The 18,353-nt window shown below is 40.4% G+C and overlaps 2 protein-coding genes across 4 annotated transcripts in view; one reads left to right on the top strand and one right to left on the bottom strand.

The window, feature by feature from the left end:
• Positions 1-1,207: 1,207 nt before the first annotated feature.
• Positions 1,208-6,695, bottom strand: LOC105027268 (MOB kinase activator 1B). The gene is made up of 6 exons (XM_010899294.4): positions 6,340-6,695; positions 5,497-5,663; positions 4,064-4,157; positions 3,846-3,979; positions 3,594-3,757; positions 1,208-3,399 (listed from the first exon to the last, which is right to left on the bottom strand). The coding sequence occupies exons 1-6, from the start codon at positions 6,351-6,353 to the stop codon at positions 3,322-3,324; spliced, it is 651 nt and encodes a 216-aa protein (XP_010897596.1). The 5' UTR covers positions 6,354-6,695; the 3' UTR covers positions 1,208-3,321.
• Positions 6,696-7,144: 449 nt separating this feature from the next.
• The window catches only part of tnpo1 (transportin 1), a 32,282-nt gene continuing 21,073 nt past the window's right edge, over positions 7,145-18,353 (top strand). The window contains exons 1-5 of one of the 3 annotated variants that reach the window (XR_003782832.2): positions 7,145-7,318; positions 7,446-7,559; positions 8,934-9,009; positions 14,501-14,650; positions 16,534-16,640. Coding sequence is in view for 2 of the 3 variants with exons in the window: in XM_029124899.2 (XP_028980732.1) it covers positions 7,455-7,559; positions 8,934-9,009; positions 14,501-14,650; positions 16,534-16,640 (438 nt within the window). In the remaining variant the exon portion in view is untranslated. The remainder of the gene's footprint in view (positions 7,319-7,445; positions 7,560-8,933; positions 9,010-14,500; positions 14,651-16,533; positions 16,641-18,353) is intronic. The other 2 variants (XM_029124899.2, XM_029124898.2) reach the window with 2 other exon arrangements.

Genomic DNA, 18,353 nt, shown 5'->3' with positions numbered 1-18,353 from the left:
ATTGTACTCAATATTAAATTACAATTACTATAGGCAAAATGTGTTTCCTTTGTTCGATTGTGGACTTTTATTTTAAAAGCGAAAAGCTTATTCAAGAATGTAGCTCGGCTGTTTTGCTGCGGGTACATATGTTCGCTTCGTGACGTTTTACATTTTGGCGGCATCCGCTGTCAGTTCTAGGGGTGAATTATTATTTTTTTAGCAAAACGTGCTGCGTTATATGCATTCACTCATACACACCACTGTATTACATTGTAAATAAAGACGACTGTGTCCTAAGGACTGCAGTATAAACGTATAAAAGGAGTTTCGTTGGTGATGAGTATGAACTAGAATAATTCGGCGCTATTTTTTGTTGTCACCGCCTTGAAATGTCTAGTAAAATAATGCTCAATAATGTAACCTGTGTAACCTAACTGGTTGATTAAATTTAAAGGTTGAGAAGTTGTGTCGTTAACAAACGAGAACAGACAAATTAGACTTCGTATGTGAATTTACGAGGCATTAGAAGACATGTCACTGTATGATAAAGATTCCCGAGTGCACAGTATTCACGCATGGATTCTTATCCGGGTTTTTACCGACCCCAACACCGGCTCACCTCAGACGCTAAAGCAGTTTATTTTTTTAACTTGCAAGGATTTGAGTACAGATTTTCTCGGCAGTTGTGCTTACAGGCATGTAAGGGACACCATTCCCTCTGGTCTTAAGACTGAATTCCAATCCCCCAGGGCAGTGGAGGTGACCTTGGCTTCTTCCATACTGCACATTAAACAGGTGCCCTGATTTTCTGAGGTCACAAAATCCCATGGTGCTTATCTTAAAACCATGTGTCCTGGCTAAAGTCTAACATAGCTATATTCCCTTCATGGCCATCTAATCTTCCCCCACAATTAAAATATGCAAAGCCCTTTGAAGGGCTTCATGCTGTTGGTAGACACCCCCAAACTCATTATTTTGATAATTGTAAGTTTTGTCTGCCTGCTGTCTGATTGGCCTGTACAGTGCCCAACCCCTCTAGTGACACAAGAATGGCAAATCAGTTATTTTGAGGTAGATTCTAACCAGAATTGACATGCAATTACTCGAGGATACAATTATTTGAGCCGACCCACAACTAATGTCAGTACCAAACACAAGGTCTTATTGCTTCTCCACACAAGCGCTTCAAAACATACATTAGTCAGCGCAAGACAAGACAACGGTACCAGGTAAAAGAACACCTTTATTTGCTAACAGCATTCAATATCTTACATTTCAGTAACTTTCAACACCTTTAACCAAATCAATATTTACAACTAATTTATCAGAAGATTCTCTATATTACAGCATGGGTAATATACACTTTTTTGTTAGAAGCATTGCGATTGGCTTTGTTACTTTACCACCTTGTTCTCAAATCCAATCACATTCATGTTAAATTTCTAAAGCTATAAGTCAAAATCGCATTGATAAGGAGGAAGAAACTATGACATGGATTAAAACGCTGAAGGAACAACCTCAAGAGACATAACATTCTAGCATTCTTTTAATAGACCTACAACTACCAGTTCATGCCGGTGACCAAAATATATCAAAGGCGAATTCCTCGCTATTTGTTTTATTTACAGTGTCAATTTCTAAACTGAAGTTATTTGCATCTCCATATCAAATCCTTAAAAGAAAGCGATATAAAATGGCATTTAAACAACATTTGCTTTACCTTCTTACAGCAATTATATAGTGTATGTAAGTTACTCAACAGCCATGTGTCAGAGTTCCAACATTAAATTTAAAGTAAAACAACTACCTAAAAAGAGAAAAGTGGAAAAAAACAAAACATTTGTTTAAATGTATGAATAGAAATTAGCAATCATTGTTATTTTGATGAGTGGCATGACTATTATTGCATAGTAAACAATTTCATTTTTGGACTTCATCCTTTTGCTGTCTGCAGCACAGTAATACATTACTCAAAAGACCTTACAAAGGCATTAGAAATCACCACACTATTGAAACAGTACACGCAGGGGGCACATAATGTGCTGTTGTATCTCACTGGGTGATTCATCACTTCAGTAACATTCTATAGGGAGAATAAGAACACATTACGGTAGCATATATTATGTAGATTGGTACCGTTTCTAAAAGAGCTGAGACAGAATACAGGATGTGCAGAACCAGTGTATAGGACAAACATTCAGGAAAAAAAAATAAAGAGGTCAGTATACCTTTGTTCACAAAGTGCTTCAGGGCTGGTAAGAAGAATGACAAAGGGCTTACCCATCTTGGATTACAAAGTATTGTGACTATGGTAACCTCAGTAACAACTCCATGTCACCCAGTGCTATGTCAGACGACAAGCAGATCTACACCAGGCCGTAAATATGGTGCTCTTAACCTCAAACACAATCTTTTATACTGTATGTGGCCCATCAATTAGAGATATGGACATTTATTACCAGTATTGTAACAGTTTAAACTACTCTAGCTGTGTTTAGACTTACAAAATAACCCCAACCTCATACTGTTACTTCTCCATTTATATTAAAGCTGTTTTTTTATATAGTAACATTAAAGTAACACACTTCAATGAAACCTCACAGAAAGCCAGTATGAGCAAATGTTACCTTTCTTAGCCACTAGTATGTTGTGCATTTGTTGTTGTTTTGTGTGAAAAATAATCAGGCACTTCAAAATATGATCAATTCTGTTTCATGGGTTATACCTACTCTGTTTAATGAGTTTTATCAACTGATGTTTTGATGGGCTACATATAGCTCACTCTCTCAATTCTTGTTTTAATGTTAACTTGATTTGAATTCGGTAATCTCACAATCCATAAAAGCCAGTCATGTCTTTATTCAAAGACCAGGCAATGGGGTAATTTCTTCAACCAAATGTAAGGATGTACATTTTCACCAAAGTGACAAATATGTTCAAATAGTTGTGTTCAATAGTTACGCAGTCCGTAAATTTCTACATACCCTCTATGTACGAATGTGACTGTGGTGAATTTAAATATGCATCATATAAATATACACCAAACAGAACTAGCTAATGCGTACCTATGATTTTAGTTTCAAGGATGTGTCCAAATTGCAAACAATCCAATTCATTCAACCATATTGAGCACACACCAGCTCAGACAGCAGTATAAAAGTCAATTGTAGTTTTTCCCCAGTGCAAGACTCTTTCCTACTTACCTGGCTTTCTAAAGAACATTTCCCCAAAGTTAGCATAAACTGTATATATAAAGCCAGCGCATGGCAGGGCAGAGCAGGTATCTGTGCAAAAAGAATAGCGACTATCACAGAATTGAAAGGATCAGTCAGTCTCGGTTTATCTATCCTTGGTGGTTAGCTTCTCAATCAGCTCCTGTAGTGGCACCAGCTCTTTCCTGTCAATCAAGTTAAACTCCTGAAAGAAGAAAATCTAAGAATTAAGACAGGTGATTGCTACAGTTTAGTTATTAATAAGGTCAGTTTTCCCCATACATTGTAAAGCACTGTTATAACATAGAAAATGTCAACTTGTAATTCTTGAGGATTGGCTCCAGTGTTGAAATAGACTTGGGAGCCAAGAAACATTGATAGTGTGCTCCAGTCTAGTACCTGAACAAAGAAGATGAAGTGTTTGAAGGATGTGTTGAGATGTGCCTCTTCCTGGAGCTGCATCACAGAGTCAAAGTGCTGATGGTAGATGTGGGCGTAGACCCTGAACAGGCGCTTCAGGATGGTTTTAGCCACTGACATAAAGTTACGCTTGAACGGGACACCTAGTGGCCAATGGTGCAACATGAGAGATTAAAACTATGATGGGAAACATAGTGACTTCACATTTTATGTTCTGTAAAAAAAAAATACCTATTTTAGATGGGAAGAGTGTCTCGTCATCAAGCTGGTCCTGCACCCAGGTCATTAGGTAATCAATATACTTCGGAGCTGAGCACTTGATCGGCTTCTTGATGTTGGTTCCATCTGCCCAATGGTACTCATATCTAAACAACAGAAGTGACATCAAAGCTAGACTACAAACATATGCAGAAAGGAGAGCACACCAATGTACGTACACACCGACTTACTTAGGGCCCGCAGACATGACAGGGCAGCTCTCCTCTGTGCAGAAGTCTGTTATAGTGCCATAGAGCATGTTGATCTGGTTGAAGAAATCTACGGCTGTGGAAATGAAGAAATAGCAGGGACGTGTCATCAGGAGTTGCATGTGAGCGGATGTTCAGTGCATTTATATCCTCCAGATGACATTCACAGAAGACAAAGCACCTTGTGTGTGAATTCAGATCAAATTAGCATGTGGGCACAAAAGCACAGTCACCTCTTCCTATAACCAGACAACTGCTAATAAAATCTTGCTGAGGGCAGCTGAATGTCCTGGGCGTCCATCTCTTAGACATGAAAACAAATACAGTTCCATCTTCTATATACATCAGAGCCAGTAGAAGAGCAAAGCTCAAAAGATTCCACCTTTCCTACCATAGTACATTGAAACAACCACTTAGACATCCTCTCTGGTAGCTCAGGCAACATTAACATAGTCTAGCCCATCTCAAAGCAGAAACCCAGTCAGCTGCGCCACTTAGTGCCTGAGGTGTGTGCGTGGTTTGAGGCATTCTGGGAAAATTAGTACAGAGGAAAGTGAAACCCTAGAAATCCTTTGAAGTATTCATATTGTTTTGGTCAAGTCATATGTCATAGTTATTTTATTTCCCTCTGTTGCAGTTTTGTAGTCTAATACCTTATTTACAACAGTAATATTCAGGCATTTTATAATATACAAATGTATAAAGAGATTGTGCTTATTATCATATAATGTACACACATTCCATTCATTACAAAGTGTGTGTGTGTACACACACACGAAAATGAATAAATATTTATATGAAAAAATGTTAACCTTTAACAAAACTACGTTACATAATTACTCCAGACTATTTGTTTTATTGTTAAAATGTCAACATTTTTTATTTTTTATTTAAATATTAAATCATTTCAGGGTGAAATTATACCTTACTGAAACCATATTTCCTGAAAGTACCTTACTGAAAGAGTAATTTAAAATAGTCAAAATTATACAAGGTAGCTGCTTAAAGAGCAATTTCTCAGGGAATAATTTAGCCAGGACTGTCTGAGTGGGCTGGATGGGGGAAATGTATGTAAACTTAAACAGAATTAAAGAATGGAAATGAAAGAGGAATTCACAAACTTAATTTAGAATTGACCCCATCCCTAATACAAATTGTGAATGTGTCTGTTACAGAGGAAGTGAGACATCCACTGGATGATTCATCTGTCATGGTGGACACAAACAGAGCAGACAAGACTGGACACTGACCACTGTTTAACATTCAAAGTAGATTTTTGGCTTGGAGTGAATATTAACATCCTGTCCAGATACTGGGCTAAAAACTTGAGTGGAAATAACCTCATCAACCGAGCAGATTATTCATGTATGTTAGCGGTGTTGCTAAGCAGTTAGAAAAGTGGACGTGTTCCTTACTGTTGACTGCCACCCACTCGTTCAAGTCTTCCCCATCGGGCAGCATGACAGCCATACGTAGATTCCCACTACCCAATGTAGCCTCGGCATGTTTGAGCAACTCATATTGATGAGATCCCTCTGGGATGTTCTTCTTAGGCTTGAATGTCTTTGACGACCGATTGCCACTGAAGGAGAAAAGTACAAGAGACAGTATAATTGGATGTTGCGCTTGTGGATAAGGGGAGTGAAGGGGTGATATAGCAGTAGGCTAATCACTTCTAAATGCATTCTTATGAAGTAGAATAAGACAATATAGTATTAAAGCTGACCTCACACATAGTTCTTAAGTCACACTTAAAGTACGGTCTTGCTAGACAGTTAAACTAAACCAGTATTGTGTCTTGGCTAACAACAACTCTACAGATAATGTTGTGTCAACAGAGAAAATACACAAAGAACGACCATTGTAAAACGTCTTCTCTTTCCAGTTTTAGATTTGGGTAAAGAGGCCTATAAGTAGTCTATAATGTTCATGTCACACAGATTTGTTAAGACTTTACAGCGAGCCGTGGCTAGCATATTTAATGGTTAGCAATATATACGTTATAATATTAGCTAGGTAAGTAGTTTTTTAGATTTTTAATGCAGATGTGCATTGGGTAAAACCTAGCAGTTTGTTAGCCAACAACACATAGCTAGTTAGCTAGTATTGCTAACTTAGCCTAGCTTTGTTACCATATTAGCCAAGCTAGATAGCTATCGTTAATAGGCAGCGGTGGAAAATGTAATGTTAACTAACAAGCTAGCTAGCTTGAAAGGCCAGCATATTAAAACAATAATATATGGAAGACGAATACTCACAAAAGAAAGCTCATGCTTCCCGACTTTGTACAAGTATATCCTTTGTTGGACCGTGGTAGAGACCGGAGAGAGAAGTCAAAACAAATTATTAGTTTCAGTCCAGTGTGTCACTCACTGACTCAGTGTGTGGCTTGTGAAACTGGTCATAATACAATGTCAGACTGTTAAAGCGGCCCCTGAACCAAATCCTCGTCTTGCGCGACCGTTTAGCTTGCCATCATCAAGCTATGCAACATCTAGCTACCTAAACAACCTATAAAATCGACAGCCGAAAACGTCTGCTTATCTGGCTAACGTGATAAGCTGTGAGTCCTACCATTCCTGTGAGATCAGGATAACTGCACAGCCGCACACTTTTGTTCATAGCTCTTTTCAACAATCCCTACTTGGAAATAAATTATCGCGATAGAACCTCATTCACGTATGCACGCTCACCAGCAGAGAGCACTGTTTATTCGTTTTTCTGGGGCTTGTTTTTGTCGGACCGCGTTAGCGGAGCCGGCCAATAGGAGCAAACGTATCTCTCGCTTCAGTAGCTACATATTGCAAAAGTAAATCAGTTTATGATTATGTTACGATGGAGGACAACTCACCTGATATTAAAATGGGTCTGCAAGGAAAATCGAACTAAATGAAATAAAACTGTACCAAATGTAGTTATTTTTAAAATGTCATATAATTTATCATTCAAATGGGAAAACAAACCTTAGAATTTAGTATATGTGTAAATGCAGCCTAATATTGTGAATTATTTAGTCGAATTTTATAGTAGATATGTTATTTTGTTAAATCGGGACGGAGTGAAAAGAAATCAACTAGCATTAGGACCTTGCGGTCAGCACGGCCGGATCGTGTAAATGCGCCATAAGTCTGTATGAGTAGCTTGTTGCAAAACGGAGTTTCTCTGCGCTGACAGGCCCATGTCTATAAATTCCACAACTACAGTAACATCTGAGGAAGAAAGTGTAAGATATATCGGGTAGGTGAAATATAATCAATCAGTAAAACACACAGTTTGGCTAATGGCTTCTTTTCAACAGTGAAAAAGACAATGTTAATTTACAGTGTGTGTTGACAATTGTATTTTGCGTTTAATCTCAATGCAGCAAACCAAGATGGAGTGCGAGTGGAAACCAGACGAGCAAGGACTTCAACAAATTCTACAGCTTTTGAAAGAGTCTCAGTCTCCCGATACGTCCACTCAAAGATCCGTCCAGCAAGTATCCTTCGTTCTCGAAATAACGTGAAAGTTTACTCCTTGGTGATGGATTCGAGGCGTTTTTGTGTTCGCATGTCTGGTTTAGTTTGCATTGATTAACATTACACGCGGGTAAGGCTCGCCCTGTGCTAGCCAGCTATCGGCTCCGGTCTAAAGCAGAACTAGCCTAGCAGTTAGCGGATATAGCTAGGTACTATACAATGTCACAAATGACCAGAGTTATCTATTGAATCTGCCACAGGATGATAGACATGCTACGTGTGGACGTGCGTGTTGTGTCATGCAACAGCTGTCAATTTGTAGCCATCTCATTCAATATATAGTATTTTCAAGATTTTGTTCTTATGTCAGTTTCCTATAATTGAGTCGCTGTGATCTCTTGTAGCGTTGTTATAGAAATAGCTAATGTAAAAACGTTATGTTATGTTAGCGAGTACAGTGTAGCTTGTTAGCAGGGATGTTGCTAAAGGCTTTTGGGTTTGGGCTTACATGTAACAAAGAAACTGCAAGCCCCTGTATTTAGAACGAGTCATTCCTGCTCCCCGTCGCCCCCAATATGCTTTTGAATCTCTCATTCTCTGTCATACATGTTAGAAAGAGAAAAGAATGCTGAAACAACGCTGTCATTTTGGTGTATTCATTTGTATTGTCATGTTATTGACGCTATAGTGTAGGATCGTTATTTTGTAGCCAGACACCCTCTGTTGGCTGGAATAATGTGTCCGATCCTCATTGTTGTAATATTGTTGTGGCCAAGGTGCAACTGCGTTAGAATTCTGAATGTTGCTATGCGATTTCAACATTGAAAATGACCTTGTTCGTTGTTTTGTGATTCCCTCTACGTAAACTTCCTTGTGTAGTAGGTTATTTTGTCCGTGAACATTGTTTTATAGACAAGGCTAGAGTTCCATCTGGTCAAGGCTTAAACCACACAGGTTTACGAAACAATGTCAAATGCCAAATGCTGTGGGTGGATGTGTCAGACTGCACACTATGAAGTTGCTATTATATATTATTTATAGTGTCTATTAATGTTCTCTACAAATCATTTAACACTGATTGCTGTTCATCGTAAACCTCTTCAAACTGCATGTTCTTGTAAATACATCTGACAGGTCATGTCTTCTCATGGTTGTGAACCCAATGTAGTTCCAGTGTAGACTTCAGAAACCTTCTAAAACCCTGATTTTTCATCCCATGCCTATATGAATTCATACTTTACATTTGTATTATTTTCAATTTTATTCTATAGCGTCATCTTTGATCTAGCTATACTTTTACTGCTGGATTGTTGTACCACATAGCTATAGTAAGCCCCTGTGGATGAGAATTTCTACCAAAAACAATGCCCATTCCTGAACCACATTCTCTACAGAGACTGGAACAGCTCAACCAATACCCCGACTTTAACAACTACTTGATATTCGTGCTGACCAAGTTAAAATCGGAAGGTAAGATATTTACACCCTCAACCCTCATTCTGCATGTCATATTTACAGTAGCAGAGTTTCCTCATTTTCCCTGCATATTGGTACAACACTACTGCCGACAGTCGCGTACAGATTAATCTGGTCCACCAGTCTGCTCTCTTTGGTTGCAAGTTAGCCTTAGGAAAAGGTTATATACTAGCTGATGTTGTGATCACCTTGTCTAGTAACTAAGGGGCAACTTGAATGTCTGCTCTAAGAGGGAAGAACGCTGTGGCTGTGTCTTCTGACTGGTCACTGGTGATGTTGCACCACACTATTTGAATATGGGTCATTCTAATTTTAAAACCTAACGTCTGGTGATTGGGCGCCATTCAACTCCTCACCTGCTAATGACACCCTGTTAGTGTGCCCACTTGAGGACCAAACTGTTTGGTCCAGTATTGAGACATTTCCGTTTTGAGTGGCATTGGTTGCACTGCTCTGTTTGAAGAGATCTGTGACAGGAATTTAATTTGAGGGTAATTTCATTGGTAGCAGAGGGAGACACTGGTTCAGAAGGTGTTGTATCAGACAGTAAAATGACACGGCCTCTGCGTCCGTTTTACTCGCATCTGTATCTATATATTTTTCTTTTGATTTTGAAATTAGATGCCACCCAAAATGAAGCATTCCTGGTTAAATAGTTGCAGGTTTTCATTGTGCATGTAATTCTATTCTTTGTGTATAAGTGTAAAAAAAAATACTCCCAGGTTCAGGGATACAGTCCAACAAACTTTTTGGTTACTGGTGAAATGCTCTAACTGCTATCATGCCTACTAACCCTTAATATACAGGTGTGATGACACTGCTTGTTGCTACTCAGAACAATCAGTAGTTTGATATCGGTTTCGATTGAACAAAATGAATGAGGCCATGGTTTGGATGTTAGTCCTAGTCGTTGTGCTCCATCAAATAGAAACGTTTGGTGTTAGTGGAATCACTACAGCCGTGAATCAGGGAAAGCAACAATTTTCCACTTGCTGGAATGCTGTTGCTGTCCAGCTTGGCTAATGCCTTCTCATCCTTCTGTCAAGAGGTTACACTGTCTCAGCATTCACAGGAATCTGGCTGGTTTAGCCGGTTGAGAGCCCCACTTACTTGGTAGAGAGGGTATGGTAGTTTCATTTTTCATGCAGTGTTGCAAGATGAGACATGACGGTGAAGCATCCCCCCTTCTAGTTTCCACAGCAGTTTTTCATGTTTCTCTGCCGTTAAGATGGTAATACAACCCTGTTTCCAAAATAGTTGGGACATTGTGTGAAATGTAAAGAATAACAGAATACAATGATGTGCAAATATTTTAAACCCTACATTCAATAGAAAATGGTACCAAGACAACGTATCAAATGTTGAAACTGAAATGTTATTTTTCTTGGAAAATACATGCTTACTTTGAATTTGATATCAGCAACACATTAAAAAAAAAAAACGCTAGGACAGAGATAACAAAAGACTGGAAATGTTGTGTAATGCTGAAAAACTAAACCTGGTGGAATATCACACATGGGCAAGTAGTGCCACAATTTAAGAATAAGAAAAATTTAAAAGAGTTTTGGGATCTCATCTATGGTGCACAATATCATTAAAAGATTCAGAAAATGTGAAGAAATCTCTGTATGCATGGGACATGGCTGCAAACTAATAGTGGATGGTTGTGATCTTTGGGCCCTGAGGCGGCACTGCATTAAAAACAGACACGATTCTGTAGTGGACATCAGTGCATGGGCTCAGGAACACTTCCGAAAACCATTGTCTGTCAACACCGATTGTCGCCCTATCCACAAATGCAAGTTAAAACTGTACTATGCAAAGATGAAACCATACATTAACAAAATTCAGAAACACCAACACCTTCTCTGGGCCCAAGCTCATTTTAAATGGACTTAGGTGAAGTGGAGAACTGTCCTGTTAAATCAAAAGTTGAGATTATTTTCAGGAATCATGGGCGCTGTGTCCTCCGGGCTAAAGACGAGACGGACCATCTGGCTTATCAGTACACCGTTCAAAAGCCAGCAAGTGTGATGGTATGGGGGTGCATTAATGCACATGGCATGGGTGACTTCCACATCTGTCAAGGCACCATAAAGGCTGAACAATACACTCACCTAAAGGATTATTAGGAACACCTGTTCAATTTCTCATTAATGCAATTATCTAATCAACCAATCACATGGCAGTTGCTTCAATGCATTTAGGGGTGTGGTCCTGGTCAAGACAATCTCCTGGACTCCAAACTGAATGTCAGAATGGGAAAGAAAGGTGATTTAAGTGTGACATGGTTGTTGGTGCCAGGCGGGCCGGTCTGAGTATTTCACAATCTGCTCAGTTACTGGGATTTTCACGCACAACCATTTCTAGGGATTAAAAAGAATGAAGGGGAAAACATCCATTATGCGGCAGTCCTGTGGGAGAAAATGCCTTGTTGATGCTAGAGGTCAGAGGAGAATGGGCCGACTGATACAAGCTGATAGAAGAGCAACTTTGACTGAAATAACCACTCGTTACAACCGAGGTATGCAGCAAAGCATTTGTGAAGCCACAACACGCACAATCTTGAGGCGGATGGGCTACAACAGCAGAAGACCCCACCGGGTACCACTCATCTACAAATAGGAAAGAGAGGCTACAATTTGCACGAGCTCACCAAAATTGGATGGTTGAAGACTGGAAGAATGTTGCCTGATCTGATGAGTCTCGATTTCTGTTGAGACATTCAGATGGTAGAGTCAGAATTTGGCGTAAACAGAATGAAAACATGGATCCATCATGCCTTGTTACCACTGTGCAGGCTGGTGGTGGTGGTGGTGGTGGTGGTGGTGGTGTAATGGTGTGGGGGATGTTTTCTTGGCACACTTTAGGCCCCTTAGTGACAATTTGGCATTGTTTAAATGCCACAGCCTACCTGAGCATTGTTTCTGACCATGTCCATCCCTTTATGACCACCATGTACCCATCCTCTGATGGCTATTTCCAGCAGGATAATGCACCATGTCAGAAAGCTTAAATCATTTCAAAGTGGTTTATCTTGGACATGACAATGAGTTCACTGTACTGAAATGGCCCCCACAGTCACCAGAACTCAACCAAATAGAGCATCGTTGGGATGTGGTGGAACGGGAGCTTCGTGCCCTGGATGTGCATCCCACAAATCTCCATCAACTGCAATATGCTATACTATCACTATGGGCCAACATTTCTAAAGAATGCTTTCAGCACCTTGTTGAATCAATTCCACGTAGAATTAAGGCAGTTCTGAAGGCAAAAGGGGGTCAAACACAGTATTAGTATGGTGTTCCTAATAATCCTTTAGGTGACTGTATATACAGCTTTTGGAGCAACATGTGCTGCCATCCAGACAAAGTATTTTTCAGGGAAGGGCAAACCAAATTCTGCCTATAACACAAAAGCATGGCTTTGTAGTAAAACAGTCTGTGTGCTAAACTGCCCTGCCTGCAGTCCAGACCTGTCTGCTATTGGAAACATTTGGCACATTTATGAAATGACAAAAACAGCAAAGGGGACCCTGAAATGTGGAGCAGCTGCGATCCTTTATCAACTAAGAATTGGACAACATTCCACTTATAAAACTACACCAGTTGGTCTCCTCAGAATGTTGTTAAAAGAAGAGGTGGTATACAGGTGCTGGTCATAAAAAGTTGATTTATTTCAGTAATTCCATTCAAAAAGTGAAACTTATATAATTTATACATTCATTCCACGCACACTGATATATTTCAAGTGTTTATTTTTTTAAATTGTGATGATTATAACTGACAACTAATGAAAACCCCAAATTCAGTATCTCAGAAAATTAGAATATTGTGAAAAGGTTCAATATTGAAGACACCTGGTGCCACACACCTAATCAGCTAATTAACCCTGCTGTCTTGACAGCTGTCCAAAAGACGGCCATTGACACCTTCCACAAGGAGGGCAATACAAGTAATAGCTAAAGAGGCTGGCTGTTCACAGAGCTCTGTGTCCAAGCACATCAATAGAGAGGCGAAGGGAAGGAAAAGCTGTGGTAGAAAAAAGTGTACAAGCAATAGGGATAACTGCACCCTGGAGAGGATTGTCAAAAAAATGAGAGGGGGATTCACAAAGTGTGGACTGCAGCTGGAGTCAGTGCTTCAAGAACCACCACGCATAGACATATGCAAGACATGGGTTTCAGCTGTCGCATTCCTTGTGTCAAGCCACTCTTGAACAAGATTCAACGTCAGAAGCGTCTCGCCTGGGCTAAAGACAAAAAGGACTGGACTGCTGCTGAGTTATGTTCTCTGATGAAAGTAAATTTTGCATTTCCTTTGGAAATCAAGGTCCCAGAGTCTGGAGGAAGAGAGGAGAGGCACAGAATCCAGTTGCTTGAAGTCCAGTGTAAAGTTTCCACAGTCAGTGATGGTTTGGGGTGCCATGTCATCTGCTGGTGTTGGTCCACGGTGTTTTCTGAGGTCCAAGGTCAATGCAGCCGTCTACCAGGAAGTTTTAGAGCACTTCATGCTTCCTGCTGCTGACCAGCTTTATGGAGATGCAGATTTCATTTTCCAACAGGACTTGGCACCTGCACACAGTGCCAAAGCTACCAGTACCTGGTTTGAGGTCCATGGTATCCCTGTTCTTAATTGGCCAGCAAACTCGCCTGACTTTAACCCTATAGAAAATCTATGGGGTATTGTGAAGAGGAAGATGCGATACACCAGACCCAACAATGCAGAAGAGCTGAAGGCCACTATCAGAGCAACCTGGGCTCTCATAACACCTGAGCAGTGCCACAGACTGATCGACTCCATGCCACGCCGCATTGCTGCAGTAATTCAGGCACAAGGAGCCCCAACTAAGTATTGAGTGCTGTACATGCTCATACTTTTGATGTTCATACTTTTAAGTTGGCCAACCTTTCTAAAAATCCTTTTTTTGTATTGGTCTTTAAGAAATATTCAAATTTTCTGAGATGCTGAATTTGGGGTTTTCATTAGTTGTCAGTTATAATCATCAAATTTAAAAGAAATATACACTTGAAATATATCAGTCTGTGTGGAATGAATGTATAAATTATACAAGTTTCACTTTCTGAATGGAATTACTGAAATAAATCAACTTTTTGATGATATTCTTATTTTATGACCAGCACCTGTACATGGCCGTCCCAACGTTTTTGAAATGTGTCGCTGGCATCAAATTCAACAACATTTGTTTTTCAAAAAACAATAATATTTCTGTTTCAACATTTGATATGTTGTTTTTGTACGATTATCAATTAAATATGAGGGTAAATGATTTGCAAATCATTGCATTCTGTTTTTATTTGAACTTTACCCCGCATACAAACATTTTGAGGAATGGGGCTGTACATTTTTGGAAATGTCAATTTCTCGAAAAATTGGGATTTGTTGTGAATTAAGGAAACTCTTCAATGGACATTTAGGCCTTATTCATAAATGTAGTTCACCCCCCCCCCCCCCCTGTTCTTCAGATGAGCCGACCCGCTCTCTGAGCGGTCTGATCCTGAAGAACAATGTGAAGGCACACTATCAGACCTTCCCCAGTGGAGTGTCGGACTTCATCAAAAGCGAGTGTCTGCAGAACATCGGAGACTCTTCGCCCCTCATCCGGGCCACTGTAGGTAAGTGTCGCACCCTGCATCTGTAAGAGTGTTGTCCTGATTGAATTACAGTGATAACATCCATGCTAGGCAGTTTGATCTCTAACCACATTCACTGTGTGCAGTGTGCAGGACTTGACATTCAGGTACATTTGATGGTGGGAATCTGGGCCAGAGCTGTCTTAAAGTTACTGGCTTGGGTAAAGATTTTATTGGCTTGGGAACAGTGATATGTGCATAACTTCAATAGCCGCTAACTGTGTCTTTTGATATACACTGGCCAAGGAGCCTTGCCTATTCAGTTCACTGCCTATGCCGTGTTCAAACAGACTTCAATAACTTTTTTTTTCAAACAGATTTTGTATAGATCTGAATTTTATATTTAATAGCTGTTTTCAAAAAATAAACTCCCAAAAACAAATCCTATGTGTTATTGTCAAGTAGTCACCTAATGTCATTTAATAGGCCTTCCCAATAGCAATAAGCAGTCATTTACTAATTTAAATGACTGGAAAGAAATGTTTACGCCTGCATCCGTAGTGTCCCCAAAACCCTGGTTTTGGAAACGCTGTGCATTATCAGCTAGCCTAAACATGGCCATGCTGTCTTTTTAGTAATTCAGTCACAAAATTTAGATTGGCTGCCACTACTTCAAGGACATTTTAAGGACCAGAAAGTCTAGTGGAAATCAAGGTGGTCTATTCTATTGCCTGGTGACTGAATTGCCTAATGCAAATATTCAACCAATACTTTGAAACACCTGGTTTGCATAACCATCTACTGGTATGCCTTTACTGGTAGATATGGCTATCTTAACGTGAAATGTCTTTCCTGCCTTGTTGGTCTTCCATGAGCTGCTCCACATGATACCCAGCTGTGTGGAAGCTGGTCCCTTTTTGCCAGCGGGTAGCCCTAAACGTTGAGCCATTTATCTGGATAAATAAAATGTGATTAACACATACGCTTTCAGGAGAATCGGGGTTGGACACTGTCTAGTTCATCATCCTGTTCTTCCTCCTCAGCATTTGGGTTTTAGACACACCTTTTGTATGACTACTCTGACATGGAAGAAATCTATCACCCTGATGCCCTGTCTTATTCATTAAGCCTCTATGTAAGCCAACTTAGCAGTTTTGGTAAGGTCTGGTAGATCTGTTGTGGTTATAATTCAACGATGGCACAAGTGAACACTTGCAGACAGTCAACGTGGTGATCAGGGGCCGTATTCATATCTTAAATCTTAAGCATGTGAGTATTCATTAGGAGTTGTGATTTAATAGCAAGTGGTGTTCATTTAATATCGAGAATATATAAACGCACAATCCGCTTCTCCTTACGGTAGTTGTTGGTTGCCTGATTTCCTGCAATTTAAGTTTTGGTTTTTAGCCCGCTGTGTCCATCTCTGATCACTAGGCAAGCTGCGACAGTAGGCTGTCCACCAGGCTTACGTGTTATGTTCGTTTTAAACTGTGCTATAGCATGGCATTCAGCTTAATTTTATTTTTCTACAGGTGTAATTGACCTGATACCTTGTGAGTCATTCTCACTGTTGGTGTGGCTGCATGGTTATTTTGGAAGCTTTTGATTGGCTGGCTGGCTTTGAGGTAGTGTTCGCATGGTGTCCTTATCAGAGCCTGCTGGCAGGCAGCAGATGGTGCCAGGGTTCTGTTGCCATGGTTACCAAACATCTGACAGAAAGGAACCAACGGGAGTCTTTGAATCACCTCTTCATAAACCTGCTTAGGGTCCTGCATATTGTCTCTGATGGTGATGATGAAGCAGCAGCATTGGGATTCACAGTAAATCTACAAAATTGTTGTTTTAAGGAAGTGATGACTTTTGCATCAAGTAACCCTGTCACATGTCTGTCTGCACCCCTTTCTGCCCCCACCCCATTGTCTCAGGTATCCTCATCACCACCATAGCATCCAAAGGGGAGCTGCAAAACTGGCCTGAGCTGCTTCCCAAACTCTGTCTACTGCTGGACTCTGAGGACTACAACACCTGTGAGGTGAGGAACTAGACTAGGACCACAGCAGGGCTGTGCTGCACGGTCTGTTAGCAGAGCTGTACATCTGTGACATGGATTAGTAGAGAGATGTGAGGACCAAGGCTGAGCTGCTTGCTCTGTGACTGGAGCTATACATCTATATCAGTACAGAGATGTGAGGACCAAGGCTGAGCTGCTGGCTCTGAGGTGTGACGTTAAACCTGTGTTGTTACTATAACATTGCGATGGCTGCGCTAGGTCTTTACTGGACTGCTCATTCTGTGACAGAGGATTTCCTGTGTGCCTCCACTAAATGAATTATTCATCCAGAAATAAGCCCAGTAACATTTATTTGAATATGCATGTTATACAGCTCTGGAAAAAATGAAGAGACCACTGCACCTTTTTCTTTCCTTTCCAAAAAAAGGAACAGAAGGGTTAAAATTAAGAGACCGCTGCAAATTGAACGCTTCTGTTCCTCATTAAAAACTTTTTTTTGACTTTTTGGGAAAGGAAAGGAAAAAGGTGCAGTGGTCTCTTCATTTCTTCCGGATCTGTATGTCGTTCATGGCCTCTGCTTGGTGCAAGAAATGGCCCAAACACACTGACTTAAACATAATGATCTCAGTGTTGACAGCCTGTTAGGGCATGTAGGGTATCTTGGGATAATGCCCGGGCCAATACACCCATTCCTCACAGGCGCCTCTTAATGTCACTATCTCCCCCAAACCCTGATTTAATAGTTTTGCCGTAATGGAAGGTTCAGCTTTCTTACCTAAATTGTACACGCCGTTATAATCAAAAACTGAAGATGTTGAGGTGGTGTAGGTGTTACATCCCAACACTACCCTGCCATTAACCAGTGTTATATTTTGCCCTGGTCTTCAGGCAAACTGCAGACAAACCACTGGTCAGACAAGCCCTGGGCTTCAGGCAAACCACTGTTTGTGCACATTTAAGTGTTAGTAATGCTGGGCCCCTCGATTTCTAGCAAACTCGATGGAGGTTTTCTTTGGGATTGCTTTTCCCACCAGTGGATCTGCGGTTTGAGGGCCCCTTGATCTTAAGAATATATCTGTTGCATGTCACACAGAACAACAAGCCACCCGTGTAAGTGATCATCTGTGGTGGTCTGGTTTTTCTGTTCGTTACTTCAGCAGAGAAATCGTTTTCCATGTTTCTGCCATGGCCCTTCCCCCATGTTAAATGGCTGCCGCATGGTTTCAGCTTTTGTAGTTAAATTATATAAAAGTATACAGTTAAATGAATAGGCTGCATGTCTGTCTTAAGTTTACACTTCACTTTTTTTTTTATCCCCAAATTAACGTATTTGACTGTTTTGGATCTTAATATATTGGGACATATGGTGACCCAATAACAGAACTGTCCCTGATAAACCAGTGTCTGAATGGAGTCCTGCTGAACGGATCAGCTGAAGGCAAATACTCACAGCTGGATAGGAACTAAACCCAAACTGCAGCTTATTCAACGCGAAATCAGTCATTTGCTCTCTTTTATTCACCCTCATTCGTTCTCCTCGCTGTTTCTCTTTCCCTCTCTCTCACTCTCTTGTGGCCTCCCTTTTCATACCAATGGAAATCATCCGTTTTTTCCCCCTGACTTGCTCACAGTCTCACCATTCCCCAGAATACTGGCTTTCATGTAACAAGAAACAAACAAGTCATTCGTTTCTGTGCTTATTTTGGGTGGTGTCAGTACAGTTTCAGATGATGT

The sequence above is a fragment of the Esox lucius genome, chromosome 14 (assembly GCF_011004845.1).
Source record: "Esox lucius isolate fEsoLuc1 chromosome 14, fEsoLuc1.pri, whole genome shotgun sequence".
In the NCBI taxonomy this organism is placed as follows: Eukaryota; Metazoa; Chordata; class Actinopteri; order Esociformes; family Esocidae; genus Esox; species Esox lucius.
This window is presented reverse-complemented; position numbering and strand designations above follow the sequence as displayed.

Bases quoted from the DNA above. Each gene is read 5' to 3' on its own strand.
- LOC105027268 (XM_010899294.4), bottom strand. The intron at 3,758-3,845 runs GTATTTTTTTTT...ATTGGCCACTAG, and splicing joins ACTCTTCCCATCTAAAATAG to GTGTCCCGTTCAAGCGTAAC. The intron at 3,400-3,593 runs GTACTAGACTGG...TTCTTCTTTCAG, and splicing joins ACTTCATCTTCTTTGTTCAG to GAGTTTAACTTGATTGACAG.